This window comes from Malania oleifera, chromosome 7 (genome assembly GCF_029873635.1).
Source record: "Malania oleifera isolate guangnan ecotype guangnan chromosome 7, ASM2987363v1, whole genome shotgun sequence".
In the NCBI taxonomy this organism is placed as follows: Eukaryota; Viridiplantae; Streptophyta; class Magnoliopsida; order Santalales; family Ximeniaceae; genus Malania; species Malania oleifera.
The window spans coordinates 50,180,233-50,194,336 of record NC_080423.1 but is presented as its reverse complement, the minus strand read 5'-3'; the positions used below and the strand labels follow the sequence as shown (position 1 = coordinate 50,194,336).

Here is a 14,104-nt window from a genome sequence, read left to right as displayed (position 1 = left end):
GAAACTAGCATTATATTTTTTTTTTAGATTTCTTAAATTACTAATGAACATAATCACTTGCCCAGCCATTAGGGAGAGGAGAGATTGCTACTCAACTGGTTGGGGAGGGCGTCAAGTAAGTTTTGTACAATGACTGAGTTCTTACAGCACAGCAGTAGAAAAATAACAAGTACGGGAGGACCATTAACTATAGGCAACTAACTACAGCTCACCCAAACCCTTGATCCTTCAGGAATGAAGACTATAAGCTCCGGCTTTCAGATGCTTTGACACTCATGCGAAGCAATAGGAAAAATAATATCAAGTAATAATTAAAACCTGAAAATGATCACTTTAGATGTGAATGTCTTAGAGCACAAAGCAAGAAGCACGGCCTCCTGATTTACTTCACGTATTCGGCGTATCCTAACCACCCTGCGCAAAAATATACAATTGAAAGTGAGTGTTTTTTTTTTTTTTGATAGAAAGATGCTTTATTGAAAACAGCAAGGAGAAAAAAACACAATAAAGGAGAACAAGAAGTCCTCGCTAACAAAAACAGAGAAAAGAAAATCAACATGAACTTAAGACAGCCACCCAATCTTGATTGACATCCTGAAAACAGAAACCCTTAAAATAGCCTGCATCATAAGACCAAATAGAAACCAAATACTGCCCCCTGTCTCAAAGAATCACTGTAATCACTTTCAGAAAAAACTCGAGCAACCTTTCCAGCCAAATTTCCCACGACACAGCACAATGAACACACTTTCACAACCTCTTAACATCCTTACATGTCCCAAAACCATAAAAGGAAATAATCAAGAGCTCCACCCGCTTTGGACAAACCCACACTTCACCAAGTACCCCAAAAATGAATTCCACAAGCTCCATGCAAATGAACTGTTTAGAAACAAATGAATCACATCCTCACAGATATTCCCACACATGAGTCACATATCAGGAGACAAAGCCTTTCTCCTACTCAGCACTTTGCTGGTGCTAACTCTTTTAAGTGCAACTGGCTAAACAAACGCCTTTATCTTAGAAGGAATTTTAGCCCCCCATACACGCAATAGATAAGGAAAGGTGCATCAGAATTAATAACCTGAGAAAATAACGATACACAAATAATCCCTCAATGAACACAAAAACCAAACTATATGGAAACCTCCAGTACAATGAGCAAAGAAAAAACCAAATCACATTGTTGAGGCGAGAAGAAAGATCATTCCAGCAAAGAACAGGATAAACCAAACCCCCCCCCCCCCACCCAAACATCTTCTCAAGACCTAATACGATTACCTCTACCCAACTGAAACTTTGTTGACGGAAGAAAAGAAGGATAAGCCTACAACATGAATCTCCAAGGACTCTCTAAAGAACTTCCTAAGCCCAAATTAGAATTCCATCCAATTATCTTGTACCCCATATTTACTTTTTATTACTCTCTGCCAAAAGGAATTCAACTCCAAGGAAAACCACCACAATTCAAAGTGAGATTGTGGACAGCAGTCAAAAGGCGTAGTAAATACAAAGAATGGTCTACTCAATCATTTATCTGAAATATATATATATAAAGCCAGCCAAAAACACAACTTAAAAAAACATGTACCTTGACATCCTGAAAATAGTATAATAAAAAAATGACAGCCAAAGCGAAGTGGATGGAGATCTTTAAAAATCTAGCTTGACATGGAAAAAATAGTATAGTAACAAAATTACAGCCAAAGCTAAGTGCATGGAGATAAAAAGAAGACATTACTCCTCAGTCAATGTTGTTGGCCGTTTTGTTGAAGGATCAGCTGAGAGGCGTACAGGTCTAGTTAAAGAAATCTTGATAAGCTCATCAACTTCTTCCGTCATTGTAGCTGAAAATAACATGGTCTGTCTCCGTTTAGGACACAGACGTACCTGCAGAAAAAATGTTACTGCTGCAAAATTATGCTGAGCTTCTTCTTGTACATTCTGCCCTCTAATGAAAGCTCTTTTTCTATCAAAAAAAATTATGCTGAGCATTTCAATTCAAATGAAATTGAAGAAACAAGTTCCCTCATTGAAATTCCAGCATAACAGTAAATAATCATTTAAGACTTCTATTTCTCGACTTCGCCTCTCCACATCTTTTGGAGAACTCATGAATTTCTTATCTAACTTGACGCAGCACAAGATGTATTCACATCAACAATAGTATAAAGACCATTAATTTTCAACTTCAAGAGTTCAAATGATTTTATATGGATGGATTTTAAACTAACAAGGGCAACAAATAATCCCAGATGGAAAACAAGTAAGCTCTTAAAAGTGTTCCTTTAAGAGGCACATCAGGAATTTCAAATTTAATAAACCAAATTTAGTGTCTCATAAATCATATGAAGCAAATGGTTATTACATGACACCATAGCTGTTAGAATCGTACAATTCTTGATTCAAATCGTACGATTCATATCAAGAAAGGCATAAATCAATTCGAATCACATGGGATAACTGCAAATGGCAGTGAATTGAGGCGAATCGTACACCTAGTGAATTGGTGAATCAAATTGAATCATACAAATTGTAAGATTCGGATGCAACTCCTCTAAAACCCAACTTCAAGATTTTTAAAACCATTTTCTTTTTTCCATGGTGGCCTACTATTTGCTATTTACATGAGTTTTGTCCTCCAAGAGGGAAGAAAGAAGTCTGTCAGCCCTCTCATTCTGCACCTCTCATTTCTGCCATTAGATAAGATTAGAAGAAAACCAGAGTTAGAGAAGGAAACCTGTCTTGAGAAGAAAACCAAAGTCAACTAGGTGGGTGAGCTTTTGGTTGGCACATTGCCCTCTCCACTCCTATGGATTTAAAGATATGATTTTCATTAGTTTTTATATTTTAGTGTTTTTCTATGTTTTCTTATTTACCCTCTCTTCTCCCATGCTTTAAAAATGACTTTTCTTATTAAACACCATAAAGTTCAAATATTTTTTATTGTTTTTCAATGATTCAATCCCTTAAAAACCATAAAGTTCAATTTTTCATTTTCTTGCTTGCTCTCCTTATTGTTTTTTAGAGAAAGCATGCACATGAATTTTTTATTGTTAAACATGTAATTTACACCATAAGCATGAATTTCAATTTTTAAAAATTGTGTCCTTACCTTACTTTTTAGCGTATCTTGAACTGTTAGACTTAGTGCTTTAGTTTTGAGTCACATAACAAGTGTTATAGTTTCATACAAACTAGCTACACTTGATACTTGATAGAAGTGAAATGGTTAGATCATGGTATATCTTGCTTCTGTGGCTAGTTTTCCTTTTATATCAATATATGTATGAGTTAAATAGATCATGGTAGGGCTTAGACCTACAAAACTTACTTCAAAGGCAAGTGCTATTTCAATTATCAACATGGATGATCCATATTTGTTGAAATTTCCATGTATTTTACTATTTTACTTGTTTTACATCTATGCAATTCATTCGGACTTGATTTTTCAAATTTTGCACTGAATCTTACATTTGATTCTCAATTCATGAAATGGGGATTTCAATTCATGATTCAAATCTCAATTTGACAACAATGCATAACACCAGTTAAAAAAAAATGTCCTGTGTTTGATTACAGAAGCCTGCTGCAGCCAATAGATATCAATTTCAGTATCGCAGTTTATATACACAAAACAAATTAGAAAGATCAAAAAGATACCAGCTCATGAATTTCAGAACTAAATCCAAGTTCCAAAAGACGATCTGCCTCATCAAGGATTAAAACTGCAAGATCCTCTAAGTCGATAGACATAGAATTGTGTAGGTGATCTATCATACGTCCTGGAGTTGCCACAACAATATCAGGCATTGACCTCAAGGCTGCCTCTTGTTCCTGAAATAATTATTACCCATAGATGGGCTCATAAACATCAGGTCCTGACCCAACCCCTACATTGAGATGACAATTTTAACAAAAAAAGAGGGTTGGGGGGGGGGGGGCGCTGGTAAAGAAGTTCAAACAAATATGAGAATTAGTTATCAGCACTTTTCAAATAACCATGCCATCTAAGAAGCACATTGCAAGTATAAATGTGAAGAAATTAAAATCACTTAAACATCACTATTATATATATTTAAACCTTTTTACCATGTCCACAAAACTACTATATAAAAAAGTGCAAATAATGTAAATCATTTTGTGAATAAAAATACCCTTGTATTTTAGAAGAAAAAAATTATTTCAAAAAAGACATAAACTCAACAAGATTAGATAAAAATTGTATTTATAAAGGTTACTTTAGATGGATTCAGATTTGGACCCAATAAATTCAAGAACGAATTGAACTTACTTCCTATACCAGTTTAAAAAGCTCAATTTTTTTTTAACTCTAACAAGAGCCTAACAACTATCAAAATATTTATTATACAAAAAAAAAACTTTTTAGTTGAAAAAAATGAAAAACAATAATTGAAAGAAATATAGAATATTATAAAAGTTAATGAAAAATATACATATAGCATCTTATGTGCATGTAGAAACAATTTAGCATCTTATAGAACTATTGTGAAGCGTAATAGAATTTAAATAACAATAAACTTAAATTTTGAAATAAAAATATCGGGAATAAAATCGAGCATAGAAGTTTCTTCTAGATAATATATGTCATATTTATTTGAAATTAGAAAAGTAACTAATTGGACATTAATTAAACAAAAAATGGTAGCTAAATTTAGGTAAACAAATTTTTAATCATTCCACAAACTTAATTTAGTATAATTTTCGTATTATATATTATAAGTATTTTATTTTTAGTTGTTGAAAGCAAAGTAGTGCTGTCAATTCTACATGAGTGGTGTATGTTTGTCCGATTGATCCATAATACTGACAGTGTTTGGACACACCTCCCACATGCATTCAACATTTCATAAATGAGCCTACATTTTTTAATATATATTATCAACATCTGCTATTTCTTTGACACTTCGCCAAAAACCCTAGAGACTTTCTGAGCACTTCTTCAAGATATTTTTGGACAAAAAAAATGATGTGTTATAAAATGACTTTATTTATCATAATTATAAAAGAGAACACAAACTTTTGGTTTTAAAAAAATACAATTAACTAGTCAGCATTTTCAATGAAAGACTTTATGTATTAATTTTTTAAAACTTGAAAAAAAAATATATGCAAATGTATTCACAAGACTTTTTACAAAATTTTCAAATGACTATAAAATTTAAGATTTGTCATACATTATATACGTAAATATAATATTATATAATTTTTCAATTAGTGTGTCTCCATTATCATGTCTTCATATCTATGTTAGTGTCATAATTGTACACCACATTCATATCCTACTTCAAAGTTGCAAAGAAAATATAAATTCCTATACATAACTACAAGTATTTGTATTTTAATTTGTAAACTTAATTATGCAGTGTATTATCAGTTTACTTAAAGGAACATCAAAACATTATCAGAAACTATCTAAATATAGTACTCATTGTACACAGGATTATTCGCTTGCAATCACTTGCAAACGGTACAATGCATGTGACAAGCTAGTAGAAGGAATACAATTGAATGTTCAACAAGTACAGTGTCCACACATAGCAACAAAAATGAATGTCTCAATAAGTATGGTGACCCAAATGCAATTTAAATTGTTGCCATTATAGAAATAACAGAAAAGGGAAACAGAATGCATATGAGCCTTTTTTTAACTCCTTGAAATTAACAAATATGTAATACTCTCCCTAAAATAACTGGTCTATGAGATACGATAACTAACTATACAAGTAAATTATTTAACTCAAACTGGCAACCCAGAAGGAGAAAAAGATTAGTGACTCAAATTGATCATAAGGATTGAATCACAAAAGAGATGAAATTTATGAGCAAACCTTTGTTGAAAGCCCACCAACTACCAAACAGCATCTTATATCTGTAAATTGAGCAAGTTTTCCTATCATACTATGAACCCTGAAATTGAAGAGCAAATTATCATTGGATGGTATAGAAAAATTAAATAACATCTGTGAAATTGACCAAAAGCTGTTAACAAATTATTCCCTGTTCTCCAAGTGATATGTCCCCACCAAAAAAAAAAAGGCAACAAAAAGGAGTCATCCAATCAATTTGAAGGTGAAGATTTCATGCGCATCAAAGAAAAGAACACAGAAACTAACTTCAAATTTACTAGTTTTAAAGTGGTGTCACTACATCCATACAGGTCACCATCATTTAAGGGCATATTTGATAAGGGAAATGGGCCACAGTCAATTAACTTGCAGTCCAAAAACTTAAAAAGATCTTGCAATTAAAAACATGTGGAATTAGAAATTTAGAATATACGTACAATAATATTCAAACAGTGAAATTGTGCTTTATGAACTTGAAATCGTGTTTTGGGCATGCATATAATTGTCAAATTTGTATTAGAACTCAATTAGTAGAGTTCAAGGCATACAGTCATGGGAACAAAGCGGGGCATGAGTATTCAATTTTGGTCCAACCTGCCATAAAACTAAATAAAATTCATGTGCTACAAAATTAGTTAGGGATCCATTTCTTTCAAACTTCAACATTTGACACATTACAGAGGCTATTGTTAACTATTAAAGAAAGGGCTATTGCCCTTCCTCTGCCAGACACTTCAACATCTGGAAGTAGGTGAATCACAATATGTCCTAAACCTATGCCCTATGATGTTGTGTCTTGATGGGAGAATTGAGCTGATAGGTGAATGCGGTGACAGCTGCAGCAATTAACAATGGCATGCACAAAATAGAAACAAGAACTATGGTTAGGAAAACTATATGTTCGATACACAAGTTTGGATTAAAATATAAATAGGATTATGAACGAGAAAAAGTTGTTGCCATGTGAAACTTTTATTTGGGCAGACCTCAAACACAATGATGTGTTTGGGAGAACAGATTTGCAGCCCTAAATTTAGAGTTGTATGGAGATTTTTGCAAATCTGAGCCCTCAAATCCACACACACAAACACAACACAAGTGCTTTTTGAGCACAAGACAAATGCACCATGGGGTAAAATTTCCCATCATTTCTCATAAGCATGTGTGATCTGACTCTGACATAAGTGTGAGAGGGAGAGAGGGAGAGATGAAAAGAATGACAACACTTACTGCACAGCCAACTCCCTGGTTGGAGTAAGAATAAGTACCCTAATTGCTGGCATTCGTTTTGGCCGAAACAATAGCCGCTCCAAGGTAGGTAAGGTGAAGGCAGCTGTCTGTACAATTTAACAATAAATGTGCATTATTTTCACTCACATAGCACAATCAATTTTTTAGTTTCATAGAAATGCCGTACAAAGTCAAACATGCAGGTGTCCCATCCAAGTAGTAAGCAAACCCAAAAAAAAAGGACAGAATTACAACCAAATAAAACATACCTTTCCTGAACCAGTAATAGCACTCCCACAAATATCACGCCCGGTTAATGCTAATGGTATGCATGCCGCCTGCATATGAAATTAAAAATTCCCTAAAATTTCGAACCAAACATGACACAGAATGCACACATAAGATTAGAAAGAACTAGAAAAAAAATGCAGATAAAAGGGAAACCTGAATTGGGGTAGGCTTAGAGTAACCCAAAGCTTCGCAGGCTCGGAGCAATGGCCGAGAAAGATTAAGCTCCATGAACGAATTCGCGTGGAAAGAAGCTCCCTCAGACGGCGCAAAGAACGACTCGCTATCGCCGTCTTTAGTACTCGCGTCATCATCATCTTCATCTGGTTCGTACTCCTCCTGAAGAATCAACAATAATTTAATTGATTAAAAAGAGTGACTCTTACTGATACCTCTCAAATAAAAGAAAAAGAATAATTTATATTAGTTATGAGAGAGAGAGAGAGAGAGAGAGAGAGAGAGAGAGAGAGAGAGAGGTTACTTGCTTAGTTGGTTCGAAGTCGTCGTTGTCATCATCAAAAGGGTGAGTGTTGAGTGCACAGTGTTCAGTAAAGGCTTTGGAAATCTTGAAATCGATGGAAGTGGTGCTACGACGAGCATGCTCATCCGCGGCCGATTCAGAGTAGGAGGCAAAGTCCCATGGCGATTGGGATTTGCGGAGGGGAGAGCTTCCTTCCACTCGTTCTTGGTCTTCTTCATCATCTAACTCGTGCTCGAGTTCTTCGTCGCTAGGGGCTTCGAATACGAAACTTGGGGCCATGGAGGCGACACAAACCAGCAGAATGCTACCTTTGCTTCCTTGAGACTTGAGAGGGTTTGGGCACAGCAAAGCTGCCAAAGCAAATTGGGTTTGCAAAGCAGGCTAGGACGAGTAAATCATGAGGTAAACATAGACTCACCCTCTAAATTATATCATTTATTACAAATATTCTCTAATATTTTTAAATAAATAATTATATTCTTAAATGGTTGCAAAAAAAAGAATATTAACAAATAATACTATATCTAAAGGATTATTGTAATTTATATGCTATATGAATGGCTATTAATTTTTTAAATGTAAGAAATATTATCATGGAATAAATTTCACCATAGAGTGTGGTAAATATATTCATAAAAAAATACAAAAAATATTTTGTATTAGATAATAAAAAAATTAAAAAAAATAACATGTTAAAAGATAAAAAAAAAAGATTAATTGAATTGGCGATTAAAAAAACAGAGTTAAAATTTTAAGAATTAAATAATTAATTATATAAAATAAAAATATACTATATAGCATTACATGGATGGTATAGGACACATTAATAAAATAGTATATATTATATATTGCATTTGTTACCTATTCATATAACATATATCTTATGAAATAACATTTTACTATCAAAAGAAATAAGATAAAAATAATAATTTGAACTTAATAAAAAAATATTTTATTATTTTTTATAAAATTTAATGCATTTTATAGATAGTATATATAAATGATATCTAAAACTTCATACCAATTGTTCTGTTATAGTATTTTAAATTAATAACATTTGGTCATGAATTTGAAAATCATTACTCTTACTTTCAATGCCTCACAAGTGGTTTTCAACTATAAGAGTGCTTGGAAAATAGAGAGCATCCTTTATGTTAACGTTTCAAAAGCAATTAAGATTTTTACAAAAAATTGAAACCCTTTTGTAGAGTGTATAGTGAAGTGCGTTGAAGAGAAAAAATCTATTGGTAAGCATGTGGAAGCAGAAAAATGTTCCTTGATTCTTATCGTAAAAAGTTGCTACCGAGTTGGATAAAGTGATATTAAAACAGAATGGGGTGTAAGTGTCGCTTTTAAAAATTTTAAGGGGGCATTTGTAATAGATGATATAGTTAAGGGGGTTGCACTTTCCCCAAATCATAATCCATATTCAACTCATTTAAATGGTGGATTAGTGATAGTTTAGATTGGACAATCCATGAAAGAGGTGGATAATCTATCACTCTTAAATATAATTTTTTTTTTTTATCATTCAATTAGCAATTCATTTCTTGGCATATAAGTTGAAAGAGTGTTTGAAATTAGGGTTCAGTGAAATGTTAAATATTTGAAAATCGATCACAAAAGTAAAAACATATTTTGCCTAGTAATTATTGTAAAAACATTTCTTATAGTTTGTCCAATATGTGGTTTGCTTGTGTGTTAGCAACAATACATAAATTTAAACAATGAATGCATAACACTTAAATTAAACATAACATCAAGAATACACACACATAAAGATTCATTGACTAATTTAATTTCAAAATTCAAGTGATAGATTCATTGAGTGATATAATTTTTTAAAATACACATTTTTTAATGAATAATAATTTTGGTACTTCAATAATGAATGCATATAGCATTAGTGTATTAATGTGCTAAAACCTGTGTTTTGTAACACTAAAAAAGGGTCAATGATTTAACTTTGAAAATCAGTTTTTTAATACTTCAAAAAGCTAGTGTTTAAATTAGTAGTTTTAATATTTTAATTACTGTTTTCAGTGTTTAAAAAGTCAGCAATTTTAGTGTTTAGACATCAATTTTATTTAGTTTTTAGAAATCAATCTTAATGCCAAAAATCAGAATTTTTTACCGTTAAGAAATCAGTATTTTTGATTTTTTAATTAGTAATAGCAAAAATGTTTAAAGATGTCTAGGTGTTTGAACATCGGTATTCTAATGCTTAAAAATTAGTCAGTGAGAGTTATGAATGTTAAAAATAACTATTTTAATTAGTTCTTTTAGTATTTTTTAACTATTTTTCAAAAATCAGCATATTATTTAGTGTTTTAGTATGTAAATTCACCGTATGAAATTTTTTTTCGAAAATTGGGGTTCAAAAATAGCATTTTCACTATTCAAAAAAAAATCACTATTTCCAAATCATGTTTTGATTGGCAAAAATCAGCAGTTTAACTCTTCAAAGATTAGTGATTTCAGTGTTGTAATTAGTATTACTGCTACATATCAAATTACAAAGACACAAGCAACCATTAATTTTTTAAAGGATATTCATAAATCCAAAATTTGTGAGTTGAGATCAAACTTTGAAGGCCGAAAAGACACACCTCTTTGCCGCAATAAATGGTGTCGCGGCAAGCTTGCGATCCGGCAACACTATTGCGCGAAGGTAGACCGATGCCTGTCGTGCCGTTGACGAAGATTGATGAAGACACTGACGAAGTCACGAACAACGAACTGCCAAAGTGAAGCTCTCTTCGGTGATTACTAGTGAGACATTAGCCCTCAAAACAGTGTAGATGAAGGAGAATTCGAGTGAGTGGTCTTGTGAAGCACCGAAGGATGAAGGTGAAGCACTGAAGGTGAAGCACTCGTGCAAAACAGCACAAAGGTGAAGCCATCTATAGGGTTTCTTTTCATTGGTTCCTAAATATTATTTGAGTGGTTTTTGAGTTTTTTTCTTGAGAGAATAATACTAACTTGAAGTGGGAAACTAGGAATGAGCCTCCGTAGAGGGCTTTGCCAATTGCCACCTTGACCAATGGGCATCTTAACAAACTGCACAATATGGATATGAAATATGCGTTTAAGGTTAATGGGTTAGGAATTTGGACTTTTTTTAATAAGTTAGGGGATATCCCAAATAGATCTGACGAGGTTAGTTTTTTTTTAAATTTAATATTATTTTAATAAAATATTTCAAATAATATTAATTAAACTTTATTTCCAAATTTTATGTGTTTTGAAACTTGCTGCACAAATTAGAGATTTTTAATCAAATCATGTTTAACCATATAGCGAGATTTGCATGGTAAATTTTAGGTATTTTTCCTTCTTTCCCATATCTCGTCCACTTTCCAAAGAGGCAACTGTAGCAACAACTCCAAGAGATTCCCACTAAGAGTAGAAATTGAAGCAATGGACATTAGCAGTATAGATGTCAAGTCATTGCGCAATAATTCTAGTGACTACAAGTGCTCTACTAGGAGCTAAACCCCAGTCTTGTCGCCGGCGTCACTCTCGTTTATAGCATCATCCGAGGCCTTGCCGCCTTCTCCTTTTAAGTCATCTCAAACTTCTATTGGAAATACATCCAACGGGTACAACCCTTTATGGTGCAACTCGACATGGGTCTCTACTACCTGTTCTGGCTCATAAAGCCCCTCTCGAGTCTCCTCACCAATATCTTTGTAGTGATGGGGTTTCATCGCCAGCCCTACATTGTGTTTTTCAACATTCTCCATGTCGTTCTCACACCGACAGTGCCCACTTGAGGGAAGTTGCTAGCAATGTAGGTTCTGGTGTAATGACCAAATATATATATAAGTAGGAATATGACAATTATATAAATAAAAAAATATATGTAATTGAAGCACCTATTCTGCATGCCCCCATCCAATAATACAATTGCAATTATACATCCCCAATTCAATTAAATGCATAGTCGTCTCTCTCCCTTTTCAGTTATACGAATATATAATATACATTCATATAAATATGTGTGTGTGTGTTTATACGTGATTATTTTCATAGGTTTCATGCGCATTGTTATATAAAAATATATTAATACAATGTATATGTATATAAAAATAATGTCACCCATTCCCCACCATGCATGCCACCATACATGCTATATATGTAAAAATTTATTGAAAGCTTCATTACCCATATATAATTATTAATACGTACCACTATGAATAAAATAATATTTTTATTGAAAACATATACCAATTTCAATCACTACAACATCACATGTATATTCACACATTTTATACTTTATATAATAATAATAATAATAATAATAATAATAATATGATATTTTTATTTAAAAATGATTCTCATTTACGGTCTTCACGCATTATTTAATAAAAATAATAAAGTTATAACATTTTACATAAAAAAATAATGATAATAAAAGATATATATATATATATATATATAATATTTTATACAAATAATAATAAATGAGGGAAGGGAAAAAGATAGGAGCTATCAGCTCCCATCAATTCCCCCTCCCAATTCAAGATAGATATTAATATATTTATATATATATATATATATATATAATTATAAGATTATGATAAGAATTAAAAAAAAAGTTAAAGAAGGTGGCTGATGAATGGAGGAAATAAGAGAGAGAGTGAGAACTGGAGAAAAAAGATATTGTTATATAGATATATATATATATATAATATATATTCTAATAATAAAATTTTATTTAAAAATAAAATAAAATTTGCCCACCATTATATCTTCTTTGTCAATGGACCTTATCCTATATATATACATGTTTATATATACACACACTACCATCCCCTACCCAAAATAAAAATTAAACAAAAAATGTCAGCAAGAGAGAGAGCTTCCCATGTTTCTCCATGCATGCCCCCATGTCTCCCCCTCTCTTTCCTTCTCCCGCGATCCTCATCTCTTGCCTTCCCATTTCCTTGTAAATAAGAAATCATTCTATTGAAATTTCACAGCATCATTTACATGAAAAAAATTTCAGATGAAGAGAATGAAAAGTGAGTGAAAGAATTAGTAGTGGAGGGAGAATTTTTTGATACTGTTCATTTTATTACATAAATTATATATAACAGTTTTATGATGTAAATTATTTAAATTATAAAATAGTATGTTTTTAAAACCTCTTATGGCTCAAAGATCACAGAATTATAGTTGTTCGGTACCATAACTTACAATTAACAATTTATAGAATGTACCCACGTTGTTTACAAAATAATTTTATATAGCAGTGAATTTATCCTGAGTGCATACTTGGTTTCAGATCAGGACTTAATAGGGAAAATCTCACTTATAGTTACAGTTTGATTTAGTTTGGTCGGCCAGGCAGCTAAATCTAGTTTTTGGATTGCAGTTAACATGATTTACAGTTAACAAGCTTAAAAGAGGTTTTTACGGTACAAAAAAAGATGTATATATAAAATTAAGTATTATAGTTACAATTTAAAGTTAACAAGTTCAATTTAACAATTACAGTATAGGGTTATAAAATTTTACTGTTATAGTTGATGGTAAAAAATTTTATGCAGTAATTTTTAAATTTTATTTTATTTTAAATGCAGTTTTGAAGTTACAATATTAAATGTCTTTTCACTAAATTATAATACTATGAAAGCTCATCTTTGCCATGCACTAATAATAATATTTCTTACTTACTGAGTGTCGTCTCACCTCAATCAATATTTTACATTATAGATAATTCTTGAAGAGTGTACAAAAAATCAAGCGTAGCAAACGCGTGGCGGGAATAGAAAGAGTAATTTAGAATAAAAATTAATATAATACCAGTTGATTATGATTGTGTAATTTAGAATTTCTAAGAATGTTAATTTTAAACATAAGAGATAAATTTGTAATGAAGTTAATTAATACTCTGATAATAAAAAATATTTAAGGATTATTTACTTCTGCTATGAAATAGTTATAAAAAATAGCCCCTTCGACCCTGGTTGGAGTAAGAAAGAAAATAGCACCTTCGACCCTCGTGAGCATGTGTGATCTGACTCTGACATAAGTGTGAGAGGGAGATAGGGAGAGATAAAAAGAATGACAACACTTACTGCATAGCCAACTCCCTAGTTGGAGGAAGAATAAGTACCCTAATTGTTGGTGTAACGACCTGAAATTTTCATCCATTTTTTTTTCTTTTCTATATTAATATATGATTCCTGATACCTTGTATGAGCATAGCTAACATCATCACGGC

General features: G+C 32.1%; 1 protein-coding gene across 1 annotated transcript in view; it reads right to left on the bottom strand.

Moving 5' to 3' along the window:
* LOC131160360 (DEAD-box ATP-dependent RNA helicase 28-like) overlaps nucleotides 1-10,934 on the bottom strand; it is a 50,156-nt gene extending 39,222 nt beyond the window's left edge. Inside the window, exons 1-9 of the mRNA XM_058115982.1 lie at nucleotides 10,482-10,934; nucleotides 7,873-8,222; nucleotides 7,548-7,730; nucleotides 7,373-7,441; nucleotides 7,104-7,210; nucleotides 5,856-5,934; nucleotides 3,667-3,840; nucleotides 1,745-1,893; nucleotides 319-414 (exon numbers count right to left, since the gene is read on the bottom strand). Coding sequence (XP_057971965.1) covers nucleotides 319-414; nucleotides 1,745-1,893; nucleotides 3,667-3,840; nucleotides 5,856-5,934; nucleotides 7,104-7,210; nucleotides 7,373-7,441; nucleotides 7,548-7,730; nucleotides 7,873-8,151 — 1,136 coding nt within the window. The 5' untranslated portion in view covers nucleotides 8,152-8,222; nucleotides 10,482-10,934. The remainder of the gene's footprint in view (nucleotides 1-318; nucleotides 415-1,744; nucleotides 1,894-3,666; nucleotides 3,841-5,855; nucleotides 5,935-7,103; nucleotides 7,211-7,372; nucleotides 7,442-7,547; nucleotides 7,731-7,872; nucleotides 8,223-10,481) is intronic.
* Between the last annotated feature and the right edge of the window lie 3,170 nt (nucleotides 10,935-14,104).